Below are 24,831 nucleotides of genomic sequence, written 5' to 3'. Positions count from 1 at the left end.
GGGAGATGCAATAGGAGCTGGGAGCCGGGAGCTAGCAGCAGACCAAAGGCTTTGCTCTGCACTGGAGCTGTGTGAAGGGGCTGTGAAATGCCAGAAGGGAAACTTCAGCCCATTATAACCTCTCCAGGTCCAAGCCCAGTTCTGGAAGGCAGCTCCAGCCCATTTCCATTCCTCGCTGCCCTCTGGTTGCGATCCCACACAGTTTTAGAAAGGAGAGGTGAAATTGACAGAGCCTTGGAGGAGGCATAGGTGAAACTGACACATCCTCTGAGGAGCGATCTCGCTCTGTCTTTTTTAAAGTAGGCTTCCCAGCTAACACTGCGTCTCCCGATGCTCGACGAACTCGCACCAAGGCATCTCATGTAGAGAGATTCTGAAACTGGGGGCTCTGTGGGCCTAGAACAGATTAAGGGTCCGCAATGTTAGCTCCCTGTGATGGTAGGAGGTAGGAGGACTGCAGCTTGAAGCTCGAGCCTTCACCCCTGGACCTAGTCCAAACCCTGGGTTCAAATCTGGCTCAAGTCTCCAGTACCAGGCCTAGCAAACGACTCCACAGGACCTGCATGAAGAACGCCCACCCAAGGCCTGCCTCCAGATACATCTGCTCACAGCCCTGGCCAGGTAGGGGCAGCGTACTGTGGGCCACCGGAAGGAGCAAATGGCCTTGCGCTGCCAGCCTGGGCCCAGCAGATCTGCAGCAACCGGCCGTCTATTGAGCACAGCCCCCGCTTGCTGCAACGGCTGCACTGGATTGCGTCCATCCGCCCCGCTCGGCACGAGTCGCTCACCTCCTCCTGGAAGAGGTTTTGTCTGTTCTTAAGCGAACGGAGCTTGGTCTGTTTCTCCTCGTGCTGCAGCTCTTCTTCGGGGTGCTGGAAGTAGTTGATCAGATCCTGCAAGCTGAGTATCATCCCATCGATGGGAAGATTCACGGGGCTGCTCGACTTGGTCTTCCCGCTCAGCGTGTCCAGGCCTCTGGGGAGGGGGAGAAGAGGTGGCGAGAGCTGAGGATGGCGGTGGAGGGCAAGGGGACAGGAGGAAGCTCCATAAACCCAGAGACTGCAAATTCACATGGTAATGCTGGCACCCGACTCACATGCCTGGCCTCACATGCCTGGCATACTGTCAGAAGCACAAATCCCCCACTCGCCACTAAACACGGACAGCTTCCTCGGCCTCCTCTTCTTTTTGCTTTGGTTCCTTCTTTTGTTCCTAGGCCTAGAATTACTCTTATAGCCAAATGACAACCTCCCCCCCCTCCAACATCCCTCTCATGAGGTGTCAACATTAGAATCTCTCCCACAGCTGTCATATTTTGGTGTCACGGAATATTCATGAACAACAGAGCAGCCAACGGCTGAGGGGTGTGCGAGTATGTTACAGGCAGGCAAGAGCAGACAGCCAGACCTTAGCCTTTTTATACACGCAGAAGATAATATGCAACCTTCTCTTGTCCCTAGGAGCCGGATTTGCTCAGCACCCACTTGATGAACTGGTTGTAGAGGCCGGAAGTGCTGTAAATCATCCGGGCAGCTTGCGATTCCTCATGCTGGCAGCGGGTCAACGAAAGCGCATCATCCATGTGTCCCTCTTGATGCAAGATGGCCTGTGGGGTTGGCAGACAGACTGACAGGTATTAAGGTATTGAGAACTGTCAACTACAATAACTGTTTTATATATTTTAACCCTTGTGTATTTTGTAATCCGCCCTGAGCCTTCTAGAAATGTGGGGAGGGTGGAATAAAAATCAAAAATAAATAAAAAAGTAAGTAAGTAAGTAAGTAAGTAAGAATCAAATCGTAATGTCCTAACGGTCTCAAACTGGGGAACCCAGGAATGTTACTCTTTGCATAATCAAAAAGAGTCCAGTAGCACCTTTAAGACTAACCAATTTTATTGTAGCATAAGCTTTTGAGAACCACGTTCTCTTCGTCAGATGCATGGAGGGCAGAAGGAAACTGGCCAAATATAGAGGAGGAGGGGGGGAAGGGGGGGGGGAGGAGAGGGGGGATGTAAACAACTCCTTTGATATGGAGATGCAGACAGCTCCTTTTGGTGTGGGGATCAGTTTGCTTGTGTAAAGGTTCAAAGGAGTTTGCCGTGTTAGTCTGTAGTAGCAAAATCAAAAAGAGTTCAGCAGCACCACCTAGACTATCCCATTCCACTGCAGCACAAGCCCTCGATAACCACAGTCCTCCCCACCAGATGTACTGCGATGGAATTGGATAGTCTGGGGGTGCTGCTGAACTCTTTTTGATTTTGCTACTACAGACTAACACGGCAAACTCCTCTGACTCTTTGCATAACAGCTGCAGAAGAGTGGAGGGAGGGGCTGGCCTGTTCTCCATTGCCCTACAATACCAGGTGACCAGCGGGTGACCAACTGTCAACATCACAGGAATCAGGTGACGCAAGGAACTAAGTGGGGGTTCAAGCCAGTCCTATAAAGCTGGCTGTCTTTTGAGCAACCCCAAGTGTGGGGTTATGCAGTGCCCACTGGCCGGCTGCCCAACGTATGGGCACAGCACGGGGCTATGTAGTGCCCTTCGTTAGCTGACCCACGTCTGGGTTGCAGTACGCTATCTGCCCGCTTCCCTCCCCCTGCATGTAGAGGAGCAGGAACCTGGAATGGACCCCATCTTGGGACAGGTATTATCTGTGGATTTCATGATTTGAACTGTTGTTTCTAGGAACTGTTGTTTAATATTTGTATTGTATTTTATAACTGCTGTACCTCGCCCTGAAGGGTGGGTTAGAAATGTTGTTGTTGTTGTTGTTGTTGTTGTTGTTGTTGTTGTTATACGACTGCCTAGCTCACAAGACAGCCGAGAACTCACCCTTCTCTTCATCAGCCCTAGGCGTAATGCCTTGGCATCGGCTGCCGCATAGGTCACCCAGAGGCCGCTGTCAACATGTTGCACGAAGCACATGGACTCGCCATATTTGATCTCCGGGGCTCCCATCCCCTCCACGTCTCGCTTTGGGGACACATCCAGCTTTTCCTAAGTGGTTGGGGAGAAGAAAGGGTTACATGGGGTAGACCAATTAGATCTGGAGCACAGATTTGGTCTTTGGTCTCCCTTGTCCTAGGCAGACATGTTGACCACTACAGCATGCAGACTTCAGGTGCATGATTCCACCCACCCCACTCCACATATGGGTGCATCCACACAATTTCTTCCATCACTTTTCCACTATTCTTTGTGTAAAGATGCTTTCCCATTCCGGTGGGTGGAAGGAAGAGTAGTTTTTTTTTTTATCCTAGACTTATCGCAGCCACTTCCAGGGACGGGCATCTGTTTTTACTTTCAGTATTTATTCATCTAGAGCAGGGATCCCCAACGTGGTGCCCGTGGGCACAACTGTGCCTGCTGACACCTTTTCTGGTGCCCACTAAGTGTTTTTAGGAAGCGGGTGGGGCTTTTGCCAAGCATGGCTCCTGACTGGCCATTGGAGTATTGATTGGCTGTGCAGATCTTTAAAAACATGGCTTTGGCAGAAGCTGCTTCCACAGCACAAGGATCTTCACTGTGTGACTGAAGGTAAGGTGCGGCAGCCATTTTGTGCCCAGCTCTGTCTCCTGCAGCAGCCATTTTGTGGAAGCCGTATTGTTGCTGCGCCCACCACAGTGTGTCAGAATTCCAGATGTGCCCACAAGCTCAAAAAGGTTGGGGACCCCTGATTTAGAGTAACACTTTTCACCTTGGAGATACGGAAGCAAAAAGCTGTAGACTTGGTGTTGGCCTTTTCAGCGTCTACCACAACCAGCCCCTTCTCCTCAGTCAGCGCCAAGTAGTGGCCTGTGGTGACATGACGGACGCGGAAGGGCTGGCCCCACTTCATGTGACTGCCACTCCAGCTGTTGGGATAAGAAGGAGGCCCATTACTCAGAGAAATGCGGTACATGGCTGGGTTCTAGACGTGCCACTCACCTAGGTGATCAACAAACCCAAAAATAAGGCACCGCATTCCTGGTTGCAAGACTCAAAGGTTCCAAGACAACACAAAGTGAGAAAGCCTGACAGACTCCTGACCCACCTTATGCGCAAGGGCTCCAAGCGCCAGAGGGAGCGAGCTTGAGAACAGACGGGGCCGCCTTCATAGTTCACCACCCTGCAGGAGGGGAGGGGAATAAAAGCGATGTTGGAAAACTGAGACAAGAAACACGGAAGAGATGCTCTTCCTATGACCTTACCGTATTTATGGTTCCTTGCAATTTTAGGCGACGTTTGCTTTCAGGGAGGCAGCAGGAGGAAAGCCAGTTTGGCGCAGGAACTAAATTGCTGGGCTTTAACCAAAGAGAACCAGGTTCAAATCCCCAGCCTAACCTACATCAGGGGATTGCTGCAAGGATTAGGGAAAGATACACTGCCCCTCGCTCCTTGGAAGAAAGACACCTTAAATATTAGAGAGATAATATCCAGCACTGCCCCTCAAAGTGCTACTCCCCTCTGAAGAACAGCAGCAAGTCTGAATCGAGGGGGAATGTGAGAAAGAGCATGAGGGAAATGGGCAAAGAAGAAAACATGGCTGGGCGCCACCCAGGGCTTTTTCAGAGGGTATGCACTGCTACGGAGAACCTGCACCTCTTTATGGAGGTACCTGTTGGGCATTCGGGCTGGGAGGGGAAAATGTCATGGATACTAGCAGCTTTTTTTTTCTTTTGTTTTTAAGGGGAAAAGCACCAGTGCCGCCTTTTGCTTCTCAAAACCCACCTTTCATGTGGCCCAACTCACCCAAATTCTTTCTGTTAGGCTTCTGCCTTTTCACTTCCTTCTCAAAACTTAGGCCAAACTAGACACGATAGGAGAAGTCCATGTAGCGTGCTACACGAGTGTGTTTAAAACTGAAGGTAGGAGTTCTATTTTTTTTTTTAAACTATGGCATACACGGGTGAGGGGAGTTTAATGCTGCCCACTGGGGTAACTGTGAGGGTAGCATCACTGAGCTCTGCTGCTTTCCGGGTTTCTCTTGCTTGCTTCCGATATCGGAGCCAGATTGGAAGAAAAGCTGAGCTTAGCAGAGCGCCGTAAAGGAGGATCAAGGAGTGTTTCAGCTCCCCCCTCAGATCCTATTTTTGATAGAACTTAGACCTCCCGCTCTTGCCTGAGACATGAACAGAGAGACTTGTGCATAGTTTATTTACTTATTTTAATTGAAAACTCTTCTATCCTGCCTTCTGTTCTCCAGCTTAAGACGGCATAATGCACGGGGCTCTCCCATCATGTTGACCTCAGGATCTTCGAAACAGGGACCTGTCCTTTTGGAGGGGGGCTCTCACTCCTTAAAACTCCCCTACATGAAACCCACCTGCGCTGATCTTCATTCTGGTCCGTGGTGGAGATGGTGAGGCATTCGTCCATGTGGCCATGGAAGAGACGCATGACGTGGCCCCCAGTCACACACCCTGAGCAGATGGGAAAATCAAGTGACTACAAAGGCGTATTAAATGTGGGCACATGAAAGCACAACGGGAGGGGGGAGGGTGTCATCTAGCACACACTGCAATCCTAATCAGCTAAGGTAAGCTCAAATATCATGTTCTCCCCTATCCTTAAACATAAAAACCGAACTGTGTTCCCTACAACTCGCTTTTTATTCTGGCACAGGCACACTGAGGGCCCTGCGGTGCGCCTGCACCAGGATAAAAAGCGAGTCAGCAATGGCAGGTCTCTGAGAGGCTGCAGAGCCAGCGGGGAGGTGAAGCGTTGGGGAGCACGCCCCCCCCCCCCCCACCCACAACCTCCCCACCATCTCTGCAGTGGCTGAGAGGCCTTGGGAGGGCCACGCTGGCATCTCTTCCTGCTGCTAGAGCCTGTTGCATTCATTTTTACAATGGGCTCTGTTGCTAGTATATATATAACTGGGTAGGTTTTGAGGTTGGGGGGAAGGACGGACTCACTATGGGAACCCAGCAGAGGAGCCAGCAGTATAGGGAAAATGTCCTCCTTCTTGGGGGGGGGGAGACAGCAAGAAGCACTTGGAGTTTATGCACAAAATGGGTCATTTGGACTCTCAGAAGCCTTGTAAACATTCAATACATTTCTCTCTCTCCAGGGAAAGGGTTTGGGGATTAACGGCTGGCCATCACTCTAGGAGAATTCAATGTATAGGTGGGTGGGGGAAAGAATAACCACACACCTTCTTCGCAGCCTGAGCAGATGGGGTTCATGTTCCATAGTGTCTGCATGAAGGAGGCATCTGCTTGTAGCTCTCCGCTGGCTGTAGACAGGTGCTAGAGAACAGGACAGAAATGGGTGAGGAACAGAAGCCAGGTGTGTGAGTGAAAGGGGGGAGATCAGGGGTTCAGGATTCAATCAGTGCTTTATGACCCTCTTTTCAGCACCAGTCCTCTGTTTTGGGACTTCTGAATCAACAGTAAACAGAGTGCCTCTGAGCATGTGGATATGTCCCGAACCACAATAAGCCTACAGACTAGTGGATGAAGGGAAGGAGGTACTCAGAAGAGAAAAGACTTCCGGATTAAAAAGCCGTAATCTCGAAGCCTTTTCAAAATCATGTTGTAGGTACAAGGAGAGGGAAGAGCAGGCAGGGAAAGGGAGAAAAAAAACCCAGCCATTTTAGCAAGACTTCAGTTGCCTTTTCTTTCAAATTGGGTCAGTGAGAAAAGGGATTTGGGGAAGTGTCTTGTTTGCTGCTTCAAGATCTGGGGCTAAATCTGACAGGAGAGAAAGAAAACGGGATGTGACGAGACACAGAGAGGCTCAGGAACATATTCCTCAAGGTGCAGTTTCCCAGTATGGCTGACAACAGCACAGACACTCACCAGGTACCGCTCAGAGGAGACGCTGACTAGGATGAGATCGTCACCGACACGCACCTTCTCCCCTTCTGAGCGCTGCTTAGAGGCGGGGTGGATGGTCCACCAGCAAGCTTCCCCTGGCAAGGGCAGAGAAGGGTTGGCTAGCTGTGAGGCAGTTCAGGGGAGCACCCACGGAGGGAAGCACAGTCCCAGGGACTGGCGCCCTTTGCAACTCAACAGGGAGGGTGTGGCCGGGGTTGTGTACATGCTGCAATTCTGCAGAAGCACAGATTTCAGCACCATGGGAAGAGAATGTTAATTGTTGTACCCATAGTTGTTGTTTTTTTAAAGCAGTCTAGCCCACATGCCTACAAAGCTTTGTCTGAAAAGGTGTCCAGTGGGTAGCCATGTTAGTCTTCGGTAGCAGAGCAAAATCTGAGCCCAGTTGCACCACAGAGACCAACCAAAATGTCCAAGGTATAAGCTTTTTTTGAGTTAAAGCTTTGGATCTGACAAAGTGAGCTCTGACTCATGAAAATGTACATCTGGGGAAATTTTGTTAGGCTCAACAGTGTACTGGACTTATATTTTGTCCTGAAAATGTGTGGGGTACGGCAGCTGAAATCTTAGAAGGCAGCAGGGTGGCTGAATAAGAATTTCAACAATGGAGTGTGGAGTTTACAGTCCGGGCACTGTTCGTTCCCTGTCCCCACAACTAGCAGATGCATAAAAAATTATGCAAAATAAGAGAAAGCTTGCTCAATTTGCATCATACAGGTGGACGAATTCTACTTTAGGTGGTACAGAATTTCAATTGTCTGGTGCCAAATTCTATTTTTAAAAACATGGGGTAATATATACAGCTCTGGGCTTAACCATCCTAGGACGTTTTTTACTGCTGATCCCAGAATTCAAGTTACGGTATGACGAGTTCCTTCTATGCACAACCACCACTTACACAGCCTGTCTCACATACCTGTTGCATCTTCCTGGAGGCCCACGTCAAAGGCAAGTTTATCAGTCAAGGAGCGGGATGTGGTTAGGCAGCTTAAATACTAAAAGATGGGGAAGGAAAGAACACCTTGAAACGTTCTTTGAAATTCTTAACCTCAACAGAGAAGGAAAAAACCCCTAAAGACAGCTCTAAACATTTGCAGGTTAAACAAACACATACACACACAATTATCTAACCCTATCTAGACAGTCATGATAAAAAAATAGCCACAGTGGCCTGGAACATATATACAGAACAAACAAAAGAGATGCTTTGCATGCAGAAGTTCTCAAGTTCAATTCCTGATGTCTCCAGTTAAAAGATCACACGTGGACACATGAAGCTACCTGCTCCATCAAGGTCACCATTTACTCAGATAGAGATTCTTCCCTTCCCCTACCACCTGGTTCTTTCAGCTGGAGATGTCGGGGATTGAACCTGGGGCCTTTTGCATGTCAAGAAGGCGCTCTAACACTGAGCCGCTGCCCAGCCCTCACTCAACTGCCCTCCTGCAACTCACTGAGCTGGACAGACAAAAGACACAAGACAAGTTCCTGTGTGTATAAGGACAAGAGACAGACACAGAAATGCCTTCTTGCTTAGAAATTTTGTAACACATTAAGTGGCACTCAAGAAGATCCTCTTACACTGGGTGCGCTAAGCCCTAACCTTTTCAAACAGCAGCTGTACATTATCCCTGCATTTACCACTGAAGTACCCCGACTTCTGTATTGCTCACTCAAACACTTCAATGAGTATTAAACTATTGCTTTTCCCTATTGTTTTGTTTCTATACCAGTTTTTTTCTGGAAAAAATGGGTACCTCTTTGTGTCAAGAGAGGACATGTGGAGGGCATGGCTACTGGAAAACAAGATGGGGGCATCTCAATGCTATTTGGAGCTTCTGTTTTAGGCAGGGCTCATTTCGAGGGGGAACGCGCTGGAACGCAGTTCCGGCAGTTCCCCAAAGAGGTCACGTGTCAGGTGGCCCCGCCCACTTGACTCTCGGCCATTTTGGGCTCGTTTCAGCCTGGATTGGGGCCGAAACGGCCTGGATAGGGTCTCTGACAGGTGGTGGATCACCCTCCCACTCAGCAGCAGCCCAATACTGACCATTTTGGGCCCCTTTTCAGCCATTTTCAGCCCTTTTTTGCCATTTTGGGCCCATTTTGGGCCCTGAATGGCCAGGATTGGGTCCAAAACAGCCAGGATAGGTGATGTCAGCAGGTGTGGTGTATGCAAATCAGTTATGCTAACGAACCACTTCCGGTGATGGCAAGGGGCATGGCATATGCTAATGAGTTATGCTAATGAGTTCCTCCAGCTCTTTTTCTACGAAATGACCCCTGGTTTTAAGCATTTCCTGGAGACAAATGGGGTTTGCCTCATAGAGATGTGGGGATGAGAATTATTTCCCTGTTTCCTAGGACTGCCACACAAATGCTGCCTTCCTAAAGGAACCAGAAACGAGACCTGTGCATTACAATCTTATCCTTGTGGTTTAAAAGTACAGTCTAGCCAACCATTTCTATCCCAGGAGGATCAAAGTTACGTTCCACTCCAGTGACGCCAGCACTGTCTTTTTCAAATCTTTATTTCATTTTCATTTTCAATCCCTTCAACCGTAGGTTGGTGGGATTATAGATAAAACAGAAACGGAACAAATTAAAAAAAAAACAATAAATACTAAGATCATTTAAAAACATATGCAAGAAATCTAGCAACCGCTTCCAGCCAGCCCACATCCTCTGAAAACAACAGTTTCAAAATAGCTGAACATCGGCGTGGACAAGAGGTCCCAATATATCACACCTAGCTTCAGTAAACTAAGGACAATATAACAGCAGGTATGAGATGGTCTTTTTCAAACATCCTGAGAACTGGGAATTTATTGAAGGCAGGCCTTTAGCATAATAGTTATGACAGCTAAATGAAACTCCCATAGTAAATGGCAGTACATAAGCACCAGGTGGTGGAAGCCAGTCGCCACAGAGGATATCACCTGTAAGATCGGCCTGCAAGCATCCCACAGGCATTTGGCTGGAAACTGGCTACAGACAGAATACTTCCACTGATGGACCCCAGGTCTGACCCAGCAGATCAAATGAAACTCTACAGGAGCCATTAGCAAAAGAGAGAGGTCCAACAGTGGGAAGTATAGTGCCAACACACAGTCTAAAAGGGCAGCCAACCCGGGCCCTTTTCTATACACATACACATGCATAGCCCTCCTAGGAATGTCGACACAGAAGGCAAGTACAGCCGGCAACACCCCACCCCAAATGACCTCAACATCTTGACTTAGAACTTAAATTTGGACTCCAGAATGCCTCTCAGCCCTTTCGGCGTTTGACACTTTCTTGGCTGAGAAAGCTGCCCGCCTCCTAAAACCCCTTTCTGGATTCCTTGCAGTTTCCGCATCCTTCGAGGAGAACATATGATGCATGCTTGAAAATAAATCTGCCTGGGGCGAGGATGGACGTGTTAAAACAAAAAACAGCCTGGTTGGAGCGGCGTTCCTGCACCGCTCTCCTATGAAGTCTACCTGCAATTCGCTGCACCCCAAGTTTCCATGCCCTCCTGATACACCTTTTCCTGCTGAAACACACTCAAGGACCTCCTCCCCCCTGCCTCGTCTCACCATGCCGCTGTGGGAATGCCGGAGGAGAATAGCATGTCCATAAAGGAGAGTCCGGTGTCCGCCACCTTGTGAAGACTGGGAATGATAAGACAAAAGAAAACAGAATCAGGCTGTGAATTCAACTGTGTGGAACGCCCAGTCAGGTGCCACCCCATCCCATTTACCCCCCGTGACCCACCCCACAACAATTCAAGCCACAGACTCCTTCATTTAAGGGGTCAAGGAATACACTTTTTGATATCTCGCTGGATTCCAAACTTCACCGTTGGCAAAGCAGAAGTCCATGGAGAAATAAAGCTGGTGGATCACATACCAAACTCATAATTAGACGATGGAGAAAACAATAATTCATATTTGATTCAAGCAAACCTGATCCGTTGCCCCAAGTTTAAAGCCAGGCCCACTAAAGCAGATGTTAATATTCCAGGAATATTCCAGAAGGAGCCTGGGGACAGGTTAAACAGGCATATATTTCATCACATAACTGAACTTGATGTGAGAAAACATTCTCCCCTGTGCTCAGCAGGGCACCAAGGGACTTTGCAAGGGAGCACATGCACACAACATCAGAATAGTAAAGAGTCCAGTAGCACCTTTAAGACTAACCAACTAAGTGTACAATAAGCTTTCGAGAGCCACAGCTCTCTTTGTCAGATGCATTGTCAGCTTTCAAGAACCACAGCTCTCTTCGTCAGATGCTTTTGTGGTTCTCAAAAGCTGACAATGCATCTGACAAAGAGAGCTGTGGTTCTCAAAAGCTTATGCTACAATAAAGTTGGTTAGTCTTAAAAGTGCTACTGGACTCTTTACCATTTTGTGACTACAGACTAACACGGCTAACTGCTCTGGATCTCACACTATCCAAAGTTGCCCCTTGGGAAATCGCTGTCAGACGCCACCCAACGAGCCAGAGGTATTCAACCCACAGAAAGCTTTTCCAGCAAGGAGGTATTTCTTCTAGGTGATTTCTTTCAAGGGTCCCAAGCAAAGGAATAAGGAAGAGTAACATTTGCTATGGGAAGGGGCCAGCAAAGAATACAGCTTTTCAAATACAAGTAGGGTCGAGAAGTTTTATCTGAAAGTCCTTGGCGAACATTTACATTCAGACCCAGAAAAGTCAGAAGATGATAGCTCTCTGCAGGGCTTTTTTTCTGGGAAAAGAGGTGGTGGAACTCAGTGGGTTGCCCTTGGAGAAAATGGCCACATAGCCGGTGGCCCCGCCCCCTGATCTCCAGACAGAGGGGAGTTGAGATTGCCCTCCACGCCGCTGAGCGGCGTGGAGGGCAATCTCAACTCCCCTCTGTCTGGAGATCAGGGGGCGGGGCCACCGGCCATGTGACCATTTTCCAGAGGTTCCAGTACTCCGTTCCCCCACGTTCCTGCTGAAAAAAAGCCCCGGCTCTCTGAAGATTTTCATAAACACTTCTCTCACACAATATATATATACTTTACTGGCCAAGCTGAAAATGAGGGTTGCACATGCTGGCTCCATTACTGTATGGCACACCAACCACCACATCTTATCAGCGTTGGATCATGCAGCAATTAAGAGTAAGACGGATGTTACCAGAATACGTATGTGTGCGAGGAGGAGGGGGTTACAGAGATACATACAGCAGGTAGACCACTGCAGTACATATGGTGGTAAGCTCACGGGTCACGTTACTACAGTAAATACAGTAAGATTTACTCAGACAAGCAGGATTTATAATAATTGTTGCAATTATTATATATATCTGCAATACAAACCAACATCAGCACTCAAACCATGTTGTTGCAATTACATATGGTCATTACTATATGACTCACATAACTACAACATATATGGTCGTAATAAATAGACCGTATTACCACAGCCTATACGTGGCCATTTGCAATTCAGTCCTATTACAGCCATATATAAAATCCTAAATACTTGGACCGTATTACAGGATTATATTCTGTGATTCCTCCCCCAGAATTCAAACTGGAGATCCATTACACACTTACAATTGAAAAGATTTACTTTTAGGGTGTCAGAAATGAATGTCAGTCATTTTAATTAATAATTTAATTAATTAAAGGTTTGTTTGGGGAATGTCCACAATGCTCGAATATTACCCACCCACCCCTGGAAATTCCCCAACAATGCCCAGATATGACAATAATGACATAATTGTTGTAAAAGTATTCAATATATAATGTTACATATTTTACAATGTATAATAGTTAATGTTAAATAACTTTTGCATTTTAAACCAGCTCCATTATATAGTTTATTAAACATTGGTTGATCTAATAAGGAGGTTTATTAGGATAGAGAAAGGAAATACTTGTGACTATGTTTGTAGTGTATATCTGAAAACTATCTTTTAAGTGTTATACAGTTATTGCATTTTGATAGTCCTTGTAACATGCATCGTTAATTTTTTTTAAAAGTAAACTTTTGTTCCCTTTCCCTTTCTGTACCTCCCTATTTTTTTTGAAAAACTAAAAATATTTTCCAAAAAAATGCCCAGATACGACAGAACTAAATGACATTGGAGGAAATCACCCGCAGCTTCTCTGGGCATATCTTCCAACTGGAAAGACACAAACTTGACATGATGATTCATGCAGAGTTGCAGCAGGCAAGCTCCTCCGAGGGCACATCATCCGACCATCCCTTCAACAGGTGCAACTGGATCCTTCAATCATTCTTGACAGAAAGATGCAGTGGAGACTGACCGGACAGAAGTAGATCAACTTGAGACTTTTCTCAAGTCACTCTTCCAAGCCTTGATTCATACATTGAGAATTATTGCTGGGCACTTCTTACAGCAATGCTGAAGTCCGTATCACTGCAACATAGGCCATCAATAAATACTGGCATTTTGAAAAACTGAGCCCACCTGATTGAGAGGGATAAAAATCTAACAGTATAAACAAATGTGCTAATGGCGGATCACCTGTGGCTCATATTAACACGCAGCAGATGTGATTGTTACTACAGAAGAGACAACCATAGTGTTTTATTTGGACCACAGACACAACCCCAGATGCGAATGGGTTAAATTTCTTATTTATTTATTATCTCCTTTCTCTGCCACCCTTCCTTCATAGAGCGCAGGGATGATTCCATTTTATACCAATATAGTACATGTCCCATGGCTGAACATGACCAGTCCAAGCTGCTAGGAGCCAAGATTTCATGGGCAGTCTTCCCAAAATCTTCTCCAGGGAGGGCACATGATAACTTTAAGGCATACCACATGCCATGATCATTATGACACCAGTTCCCCTGAGAAGGAACACACACACACAGAACTTGTGAGAAGGAACACACCAGTTCCCAAGCAGTGTCCCAAAACTTGAGTTGTAGAGTGAGGCCAAAGACAGCCAACATTTTAGTACCTTGCAGGAGAGCGAGGGGCCCATAGCTGAAGGCAGCATTGTAGGGCAGGGTGGATTTGATTTAAATTGAATCGCTTTAAATCATGATTTAAATCGCGATTTAAATCACTAGTCAGTAAGATTAGATTTAAATCATGGATCTCTATATAAAGACTCATTCTTTTCTACATAAAGACTCCTCACATTTAGCTTCTTGTGCAGATCTATTCTATTCCCAACAATTTTCTATTCATTGATTTGTTTGCAACTTAGCACTTAAGAGGTAAAGGGTTGGTTCTGTGTACAAAGATTTGCAAAGGAACAATGGGATTAAGGTCTTTTTCTCAACTGTGTATGTTTATTTTATAACCTTTTTGCTGTGAAGAAGAGACGTGATCTCTGCAGACACAAATTCAGTTTTGAGAGCTGTAAAATCAAGCATCTGTGATAATATCTTCTAGATAGAAAAACTGCCCAATAATCTTACAGAAACCTCTGGAAGAGCATGACATTGTGAATGGATTAATGGCATTCATTTACCAAAAACTTTAAACATTGCATGAATATACAACCTCATGCTACATAATTAAAAACTAATCCTTATTTAATGATGATAATCTTTGGACTATATCTTAAATAGAAAACTATCTTTAGATAGATTTTTCCTCAAAAACATTTTATTAAAAAAACCCAATTTAAATTAAAAAATCCTATTTAAATTTTTTAAAATCCATAGTTTTTTTATTTTTTTAAAAAAATCGTTGAATTTTATCCACCCTGCAGGATGGGATGGAGGCCCACAGCGGATCCATCTTGAGTTGTCAAGATCGCCTGATTGGCACCAACTGAACCCAACAACTGCTCCACCTCGTGGTGCAAAAAGACCAGGTTCGCTTCCAAACATGACGTGGTAATGAATACACCAACGTGGGAGGAGGCCCTCCTCTGTTCACATCCAGGAACCATGCAATGGAGGAGAGAAGGTGGAAGGAGCAGGGCCACAGCCAAGGAATAGGTGAGGAGGGGTGCTGGTGAGATGGAGTGAGGAAAGGAGAATTTGAGGGGATAAAGGATGTGGAAGATTATTAGGCAAAAGAAAAACGGGGTTTCCACCGGATTTTCATCAAGAGAGGAAAGACAGAGTCTGCCCACCTCCCGTTGTTTCTCACTAACTGCCCTTCAAAAAGGGGGACCCCAAACCTTCTCAACCTACCGGGTGATGTCCTTTAATGAGAAACTCACAGGGAAATGACGTGCCGTTTCCCATTAAAATGCAGAGTGGGGATCCTGTGGGTGGGGAAAGGGGAACATGTGACAGTGCTTGGTGATCAAATTCTACCTTGTTTCTGGGCTACCTTGAAGGAGGGAATAAGAAAACCGCTTAACAATGGAATAGAGGCTGAATGGCTGAGAGGAATCTGAAGCTAAAGGTATGTATGTCCAGGGCTTTTTTCTGGGGAAAGAGGTGATGGAACTTAGGACCGCACAATGACATCACTTTGGGTCAGCGGGAACAAGGGGCGAATTTTTTAAAGTTTAAATCGCCCTTGGCGAAAATGGTCACATGGCCGGTGGCCCCGCCCCCTGATCTCCAGACAGAGGAGAGTTTAGAGTGCCCCCCCCCCCGTGCTGCTTGGTGCGGTGGGCAATCTAAACTCCCCTCTGTCTGGAGATCAGGGGGCGGGGCCACCAGCCATGTGACTATTTTCAAGAGGTGCCGGAACTCCGTTCCACTGTGTTCCCACTGAAAAAAACCCTGGGTATGTCCTTGCATAGAACTCTTTTCCTACTGCAGATCTCCGGTTCCCTCCCTCTACAGCAAGGGGGCTGCCGATGTTTACTGGCCCTGCGCCTATGTCTTCAGCAGCAGCTCGACTCACAGAAATTAAGCAAAGGACACGTTTGTTTTTCTTCCGTACATGACCTCGAGTTGGGGGGGGGGGGAGAAAGGTAGATTTTGATATGTTACGCTAATGTTGAAAACACAGGAGCCAGGGCAGTAACTTATGGTGGTTAATGGATTCAATTAAAAATATATATATTCACTCCCTCGCTGCTGTCACCACCCCGTCACTTGACTGACCAGTAGCCCCTAAGCTGGATGGGGTAAAAACATCAAGCAAAGCCAGCTCATCTTAACTGGAGGGCAATGGTCAACTGGGGGTTTCTTATATAAGACCAGAAACACAAATGACATCTAAGGTGCCTTACCAGAAGACTGGGAGGGGCTCAGTGGAAAATAGTAACAATAACTGTGCTTATATGCTGCTCTGATAGACAGATTAGTGCCTCACCCAGAGCAGTGAACAAGTTAGTGTTATTATTATCCCCACAATACAGCTGGGGAGCTGGGGCTGAGAGGAGTGGTTGACCCAAGGCCACCTACTGAGCTCAAGGCAGTAGTGGAATTCGAACCAGCAGAGCGCTGATTCGCAGTTGAATCACTTAACCACAATCCTCTGCTTTGCATGCAGAAGGTGCCAGATTCAATCCCCGGCATTGCCAGTGAAAAGGAACCCAGAAGGTGAAGGGAACCTGAGATCCTGGAGAGACCCTGCCTGTCTGAGTAGACAATATCGACCTTGATGCACCAAAGTCTGATTCTGCAGTAAGCAGCTTGCTACGTATTCATATGGGCCAGGGTCCCCCTAGCACACCTGACAGCTGCTCTGAACCTGTAGAAATCTGGGGAGGTGGGAACCCCGGGAGAAGGAGAGGAGATGGGTGCACACACACCAAAACATGGCAGGGAGGGCAGGAGAGGAGCACTTCAGAAGGGAACGGGCGTGGGTGGGATCACGGCAGTGAAGTCAGCACCTACCCACTTGTCCAAGTCAACACCCTAGCGGGCCAGCCAGCGGAACAGAGAAGCCAAAGGAAAGAAGAGGAAGAAAAGATGAAAGCAAAGTGGGGGGTGGCAGGGGGAGCTGCACCCCCTGCCTCAATCAGCACCCTGGAGATGCAGCCCCTTCTCTATCCACCCGTACCTGTTTCAGCACTCTGCTTTGAGACGGGGCCTTGACTGACTCTATGCACCCTCTAGGGACTGTGGAGATCTCCCTGTACACCAGCAGCACAGCCCTGGAAGGTTGTCTTCAAAATCAATCAGAGGAGGAGCTGGCGTGCAAGATGAGGCCTTGTGCTGGGGGAGACCTCCCAAGACCAGGCTTTTTGGGGGTGGGCATATGCTTTGCATTGCTAAAAGCTTGTGGCAGGCAGGCATTCAGCAGGTGAAGCTTTCCTCAGGGCAGCGAAGGAGTGCTGGGCCAAGCTTCGCCTTGATTACCGGAATGTGGCTGTGGAGGGCACCTTTCAATAGTGCACCAGCACCACCTGTTTCTTTTTACTAACTGCTGCTGCTCTGCCTTGCACGGAAACTGAAGGTCAGATATCAGCAGAGAACAGCGTTGTACGTGAAAAGTTTCACCTGCTGATTTCTGCAGAGAGGGTGGGCTAGGTTACTGGCAACCAAGTCGCAAATGGGTCTACAGATATCCTCTGATAATGGCTTTAACCGACCGAAGTCCAGGCTTCGTCTAGGATGGCTGCAGATGAACTCTGCACTAGGGCCGGGGGGGGGGGGGCAGGAATTTCATATCTTTGCTTTCTGTTTGCCTGCCTGCTCTCTGTTACATACACTTTGATCTCACCCCCTCCCCCAAGGAGATCGGGGAAGCATGCAAGGTACCCCAGCTCCACTTTATGTTTACAACAACCCTGCCTCAGTTTATCCAGTGAGCTTCATGGCTCAACGGGGTTTTGAACCCAGCTCTCAGGCCAACACTCCAGTCACTGGCCATTTGGGCTCTGCTGTTTGGGCCAGTAAAAAACTGGAGAACGTACCTGCGAAGAATAATGGCTTTCCTAGATGTCTATGCTCCCCAAAAGAGTGTTTCCCCTTCCACTTATTTCCCCCCACCCTCTGCCAACAAGGCAATTTGGGAGCCACAGTTCCAGCCACACACGTGGTTTGTGGGCCACACTGTGATAGGCAAAGGACACAGTCACAGGAGATGTAAGAACTCTAGCAATGTGCGCCCAACCCTGCCAGTGGGCTTACCTCAGGGGCGCTTTACCACCACAGGGCCAGCCCGCCCACCCTGTCCCACCCCCGCAGCCTCAAAGGCTGCCTTCCTTACCTCCGCACCCACCTCTACAGTGTTCGCCAACATCTCCTGGAGGGCTCGCACGGACAGGGACTGTTCCAGACTGAAGCAACATATAGCCAGATCTGGGGGGACTTTCTGCAGGTGGGAGGAAAGGAACAAGTTAGTCTTCAGTTAAGATGGCAGCTGTTGAGGGAGACAAGAGGTGAGGTTATGTGAAGAAAACGCTTCTTTACACAACGTAAAGAACCTGCAGAACTCACTGCCTCAGGACATAGTGACACTAGATCTCCTAGCCCGATTGGCTTCAAAAGGGGGCACTAGACACATTCCTGGAAGAAGGAGGAAGTGTCAGTGGCGACTAGACATGGCTAAATGGAACCTCCATATTCAGAGGTAGTCTACCTCTGAACGTCAGTAGGAGATGGCTTTGGCCTCTCCTTGTGGGGCTTCCAGGACATCTGGTTGGCCACGGAGGGAAACCAGGTGCTGGACAGGACGGGCCACCCGTCTACAAGGGTCTTATCACGCTGGTCTCCCAATTCGCACAATGGGTTTGGTGGAGCAATGAAGGAAGAGAAGTATTTGGGTCTCCTTTGTGCCAGCATTGCAGACAGCACAGAAGGGGAGTCCTTTCCTGGAGGTGTTAAGGCTGGAATAAGTGTTGGCATTTGGGAGCGCAGGTGTGAACACACCTGATGAGTTGAAAAGTGGCCCAGTGCCCAAGATAAGCGCGGGAGGGGGCGTGGCTCAGTGGAAGAGCATCGGCGTGGCATGCAGGAAGTCCTAGGTTCAATCCCCAGCTTCTCCAGTTAAAAGGATCGGGCAGTCAGTGATGTGAAAGATGTCTACCTGTGATCCTAGACAGCCATCGCCACTCTGAGCATATGACACCGATCTCGATGGACCAAGATCTTCCCACCCACATAAAACCTTAAGAGCACCTTCAAATCACAAGGGTTAGGAATCACCTCCATTAGCATTTTCTTGCTTTCTTCTGGTTTACTGCCAGCCACAATGACAAGGTCACACGCACAACACTTTTGCCCAGGATTCAGGTCTGTTTCTTGGCCCAGCCCAGAACTCTCCTATCAGCAACCTCTTGATTGGCTCGTGTCAGATTCAGAGCGGGACCACAAGTGACGCCTGACACAGGTTGGACACTAGTCAGCTTCCCTCAAGTTCTGATGGGAAATGTAGGCGTCCTGGTCTTGCAGCTTGGCTCTCCGGCTGCTGTCCAATGGACTTTTCAACTGTCACTTGTCCAACATTCCGCCAAGCTGCCTACATTTCCCGCCAAAACTTGAGGGAAGCTGACAAGTGTCCAACCTGTGTCAGGCGTCACTTGTGGTCCCGCTCTCAGTTATGGGCCAGCTGAATTGTGGGAACAAGTTTTCTTTCCGGTGGAACATACCTGAGCGTTGGAGGTAGGTTCCAAAAAGCATAGTCGATTTCCAAAGCCTTCGGCAGCCAGACATAATTTCAGCTGTTCCTTCTGGATCGTGGCCGAGCATTGGAGGACGACTTCGTCTTCCTGAGGGGGAAATGGGGGGGGGGGGGTGTCAGAATTGTACAAATAAAAGGGCAGGCCCATTTGGATTGCCTCGTCTCAACTTTTTATTGTTCCACCATCTTACATAGCGAGAAAATGTATATGTGAAATACTTAGAAAAAAGAACTAATTCATTGACCATTTCGGCTTGAAAAAATGGCACGGGACGGAAAGCTAAAGCTCCCCCTTTCTCAGACTTGCGCTCCTGAGCGGAATTGAACTCCAGCGCACTTGGGAATGTCGGTTCCCTGACGTTGAGTCTCTCTACACAATACTTTTGAGACGTGTTCTTCACGTCGGGAGATGCAATCTTATCCAAGAAGCATAGGTTTGTAAGACACAACCAGCGAAGGAGGAGGAGGCGTATTTCCTCATAGCTCTCCGCTGCCTCTGGCGTTTCCCCTTCTGGAGCCTTTGCTCTGCAGAGACTTGGTTAATTCAAAGTTTTAAGCAGCGGGGGCGGCACAGTAAAAGCTCTGGAAGGGGAGACAGTCTGGCACACCAGAGGCTGCGGAGGGCTGTGAGAGAATCCGTCCCCTCCAGAGCAATCTCCACCAGTTCTGTCTTTCAAAATTACGCTTCCTGGCTAACATTGCATCTCCCAACACTTGACGAACATGCGCCCAGGCTCTGGAGAGAATCATTATCTCCACCTGCAAATAAGGACGCAGTCAGGTCAGGGGCACCCTAATTGAACTCATGTCACAGGTAATGTCTAGTTTTGCCCAAAGATGCTTTGGCTGAGGTGAAATGGTGGGGTACCATTTTTGAAAATAAATAACTTTGATGTGCCACACAGGTAAATAGCCTCTTGATTTGTAACTGAGCAGGGAACCTTTAGAAACGTTTCCTTCCCCAATGTCCACTTCCATTTAGACCACAAATGCCTAACAGAGGTATATATGGGCAGGCAAGGTTGGGGGGGGCAGGAACCTGTAGGCTACCTACTTCTTATTCTGGCTTATATCAAAGCCCAGGGAATACCTTACCCAAAGCACTAATGGAATTTGGGTTGAGATGGGCACTATTTTTCTAAAAGAGATGAAAACTGATTAATAAAAGCTTGACACACATACACTTCTTTCCACCTCCGTTGCCACTAGTCAAGCTGTTTTGCAAGATTTTGAAACAATACCCCGCCCCAAAGAGCAAGTGAGCCTGATGCAAAAATGGAATGAGAGCCCACGCCGTCCACAGCAAATAAACCACTAGCGCATTATTTCCATCACACTCACTCTTGACCCCAATCCCTTCCAGCAGCCACCAGTCCATTCACACTGCAACAACACCTGGGTGTGCCATATAAGCTTTAGAACCCTCTCCGGTCGAGAAAGAAGTTTCTAGAACATGCTGCCCACCCACTCCCTCCCCCTGCCCAGTGAGCATTAGGGGAACGGACAGATCCTTCTGAATGATGGGTAGAAACAGATGGTGCCTGCAACTTGTTTATGTCCCAGCCAGAGTCCAGAGGGGACAGAGATCTGGCCAGGTACTTCGGGGGGGGGCGGGGGGCGTTGCTTTGCAGAGCCCAAATGGAGCACTGCAGGCCAGGACTTTTTAAATACCTTAAGCAACTTCTTTATGTTCAGGAAAGCATTTTTATAAAGGGAAGAAGGTGGCAGTAAAATGGAAAACTTTCAGTAAAATGGAATTGTTCAAGAGGGCTTTTTCTATAAGAGGAACAGGAATATAGCTTTACAGTGCAATTATAACAACACTTTCCTGGGAGTAAGCCCTATTGCCCAGCCCTGAGTGGGAATCAGAGCAGACCTCCTTAAGACAGCACTGTAAATGTCTGAACAATTTAGACAGGTTTCCCCCTGCCCTTCGTAGTCCTGTTTTTTAATATCATCATTCTCTAATTCTATTAATGCAGTTTGATTCCACTGTTTGTTGTATTGAATATGTAATTCTAATTCTCTAATCTGCCCTGAGTCTCTGCAAGAAAGGTACACGACACATGAAGTAACTCGATAAATTGTTTTGAGCCAAGTCTGGTCTATTCCTTCTTCGAGGCCAGAAAAGAAAAAATCGTGCCTTCTAACACTGAGGGTGAAAGAGAAGTCAGAAAAAGGCCCGGACTCCTGAGTTCTGTCTCCAGCTGTGGAAGAAGAATTGTCACATTTTTATCCTGCCCCTCCTGAAAGCAATTTGGAGCAGCATCCATGGCCCTTCCCTCCTGCATTCTATCATAAGAATACTGCAAGGTTAAGCTGAGAAAGGCTGACTGGTCCAAGATCATTCAGTAAACTTCATGGTGATGAACCCAAATCAGCCCAGCCTCAGGCTAGCATTTTAACCTCTACAGCACAGTAATTTTGAGAGTTTTCCCTCCCTCTCACAGCCCTTTACATGGAAATTATAGTGGAGAATCAGTTAGAATGAGATGCAAGCTGCATGCCAACAACTTTTGGGTTTTCACTGTCCTGGAGGGAATGTGAGATTTAAAGTATTACAACAGAAGGGGGGGTGACAGTGGATTAAACTGCAGGAGATAGTTTTAGAATTAAAAAAAAAACCAGGAGAATCACTCACTACTAGTTGTTTTGCTTTTTAAAAAATTTATAACGGGAGTAGCATTGTTTTGTAGCATGAATTATATTGATTTTATGGCATTTGTATGTTTTATACTGTTTTTTAAAAATTGCATTCTCTTCACATTCTGTAATCCACCTTGAGTTTCAATGAGAAAGGTGAACTATAAATGAAGTAAGTGAATAAGTCCTGCACTACCAATCTCAGCCAGGGCGGTAAACAGATAAACCTGCATAAGGTGAAGGTTCTAATCTGCTTTTACAGTGGCAGCCAACCATCTGGTTGGCTATTTTAAAACTATTGTTATACTAGCAACAAAGCCTGTTGTGGGGGGAAATACAACGGGTTCTAGAAAGGGGAGGGTGGGCAAGCGGGCATTCCCTCCTCCTCCGTCACTGATCCCGGCCAGACGAAGGCAGGGGGGGGCGGTATGGCCACCTCCTCTGCACCTGATCTCAGCTGAGTGAATGGGGGAGTGGGCATTGCCTCCTCCTCCGCTCCTGATCCCAGCTGAGTGAAGGTGGTGGGTGGGCATTGCCACCTTCTCCGCTCCTGATCCCAACTGGGTAAAGGCAGGAGATGGGCACTGCCACCTGCTTTGCTCCCCATCTCAGCTGGGTGAAGGCGGGGGAGGGGCATTGCCACCTGCTCTGCTCCTGACCCCAGCTGGGCGAAGGTGGGGGAAAGGCATTGCCACCTGCTCCGCTCCTGATCCCAGCTGGGCGAAGGCAGTGGGTGGGCATTGCCACCAGCTCCACTTCTGATCCCAGTTGGGTGAAGGCAGGGGGTGGGCATTGCCACCTGCTCCGCCCCTGCTCCCAGCTGGGTGAAGGTGGGGGGCAGGAATTGCCACCTACTCTGCTTCTGATCCCAGCCGGGTGAAGGCAGGGACGGGCATTGTCATCTTCTCCAATCCTGATCCTAGCCTGGGCTTTTCACTGCAGCATGCTCTCTGGAGGTCTGGCTGCTTCACCTGGGCTTCCCTCCACAGCACTAGGGTAGGAAGTGAGTTGTCTTGAATACGCTTAGCCTTTTATATAGTAGGATACAGCCTGCCTCACCTCCACAGTTTCTAGATGTACTTTCTCCTCCTCCAATTCTCCTTTGCTTTACTTCTTCATGTCGCTCCTTTTGAGTTTCTCTGCTTGTCCACGTGGCCTGGAACCGCTCCTAGCCCTGCCTGCTTCCTTCCTAACCCCTCCATCTTTCCACCCTTTCCCCCTAGAATCTGCTGTTTCCCATGCCCTTCTGTGACATCACAGCAGCTCAGCCACTCACATAAAGAGGTTCCTTCAGTGCCACTACTTAAACCATGGCAGCCTCTAAATTCATTCATATAAAGGCTCTCTTGTAGCTAGTTTACAAGAGAGGCTGAAAAGAGATTTCTCACCAGAGGGGTAACTAATCTTCATAAATTCTCTGCCATGGCGATCAGTCTTTTAAGCCTCCATGGGACAAAGGAGAGATCCTACTACAGGCTGATTTTAAAAACAGTTTCACACCATGACTGGGCCTTTTCTTTTGCTGTTGGAGGTGGGGGGGGGGGGGGAATAATGGCAGAAATCTCCAATCTCTTTGGTTAGAAATCTCAGTAGGAAAAAAGCCCTGTAACTATAGAACCCCAATGCAAAACCCAGCAACAGCCAAACTATCTCACAATAACACAGATTGCTGATTCTTGCTGGGTGCTATTACCCATTATTGTAGCAGACCGCACAAGTACCCGATGAACAAAATGGGCTGAGCTAACAGATTAAACAGTTTTTAACTGAACAAATCTGCCTTTCAGACAGCAGATTTACAATGACTGTGCATATGACCAAAATCTCCACGTAGGCGCCTTGTTAACATACTAAAGGAAGCATCTCACGACGCAAACGATCCATTCTTCCATGTTAGAGTAACACACCAGAAGTAAAATTGAGCTCTCCCAAATAAACCTGCTGTGGAGAACCATTAGCTATGAACCCTCTCTGTGGAGTCTCCCAGCCCTCCTTTGTGCCAATGTGTGAATGCTCCCATAATGTGCACCTATTAAAGCACAAATGCAATTCAAGAGCACAGGGAACAGGAGAGTGCATCCCCCTCAGTTTTAGAAATGAGGGAATAGGCTTCTATGTGTTCTTCTCCCCACCTCCATTTTCCTGGGAGTCCTCAGTTAAATTCATGAGGGGAAAAGGGTTGCTGCCTGCCACCCTCACATACGGCTTTAAAAAGCTGCTCTCTGCACAGACTGAAGAGAAGCCTGTGCCAGAATGAAACCATTTTGTTAATAATAATAATTTCTTCAGCCCTTTTCATCATAAACCTCCACAGCTGAGACCTGCTTCACACATTCACACCCACCCTGCCTTGGAGTTAATATAGGCCTGAGGCGGCCATTTTGGGTGCCATTTTAAAAGCAGCGATTTGTCAGCCATTCAGTTCTATTATTATACTTTGACTGGTGAGGGCAGAGAAATTTCCGTTTTCTGCCTTGGAGGCTAAAATATGTGGACCTGGCTGGCCCTTCAATTTGTGACTTGTTTGTTCCTCCATTCCTATGAATGCGCTTTGACGCACTGAAACCTCTCTCGGGCCCTTAAGCCACCTTTCAGCCTAGAGGCCCCAGTTAAGAACTGAGGTTCCACACTCAAGCCAGAATGGGAAAATATTTATGCTTCATTTATATTCTGAAGAAAATGCAATGGCCTGAAACCACTATTTTCCCATGAAATGGCACCATTCTCATTCTAGCTAGCTACCACAGCAGTCTTAACTTTTCACCACAATGGAGAGGAAGACGTGCCCAAGATTTTCCCCTATTGGCCTCACTCCCATACCTAGCTAACAACAGCCTACCACAAATAAATATAACAGGAGAAATGTTTCCCCATTTCTTCATCTCTT

General features: G+C 47.6%; 1 protein-coding gene across 11 annotated transcripts in view; it reads right to left on the bottom strand.

Moving 5' to 3' along the window:
* Window positions 1–24,831, bottom strand: part of RYR1 (ryanodine receptor 1) — a 145,620-nt gene that overhangs the window by 105,298 nt on the left and 15,491 nt on the right. For 10 of the 11 annotated variants that reach the window (XM_054999019.1, XM_054999024.1, XM_054999023.1 and 7 more), the window contains exons 2-13: window positions 19,270–19,389; window positions 17,889–17,993; window positions 10,399–10,473; window positions 7,740–7,818; window positions 6,788–6,900; window positions 6,142–6,235; window positions 5,311–5,407; window positions 4,039–4,113; window positions 3,703–3,859; window positions 2,838–3,002; window positions 1,485–1,606; window positions 789–975 (exon numbers count right to left, since the gene is read on the bottom strand). In XM_054999019.1, coding sequence (XP_054854994.1) covers window positions 789–975; window positions 1,485–1,606; window positions 2,838–3,002; window positions 3,703–3,859; window positions 4,039–4,113; window positions 5,311–5,407; window positions 6,142–6,235; window positions 6,788–6,900; window positions 7,740–7,818; window positions 10,399–10,473; window positions 17,889–17,993; window positions 19,270–19,389 — 1,389 coding nt within the window. The remainder of the gene's footprint in view (window positions 1–788; window positions 976–1,484; window positions 1,607–2,837; window positions 3,003–3,702; window positions 3,860–4,038; window positions 4,114–5,310; window positions 5,408–6,141; window positions 6,236–6,787; window positions 6,901–7,739; window positions 7,819–10,398; window positions 10,474–17,888; window positions 17,994–19,269; window positions 19,390–24,831) is intronic. The other variant, XM_054999021.1, reaches the window with a different exon arrangement.

The sequence above is a fragment of the Eublepharis macularius genome, chromosome 15, assembly GCF_028583425.1.
Source record: "Eublepharis macularius isolate TG4126 chromosome 15, MPM_Emac_v1.0, whole genome shotgun sequence".
In the NCBI taxonomy this organism is placed as follows: Eukaryota; Metazoa; Chordata; class Lepidosauria; order Squamata; family Eublepharidae; genus Eublepharis; species Eublepharis macularius.
Note: the sequence above shows the minus strand (reverse complement) of the source record. Positions and strands in the feature narration are given on the sequence as shown.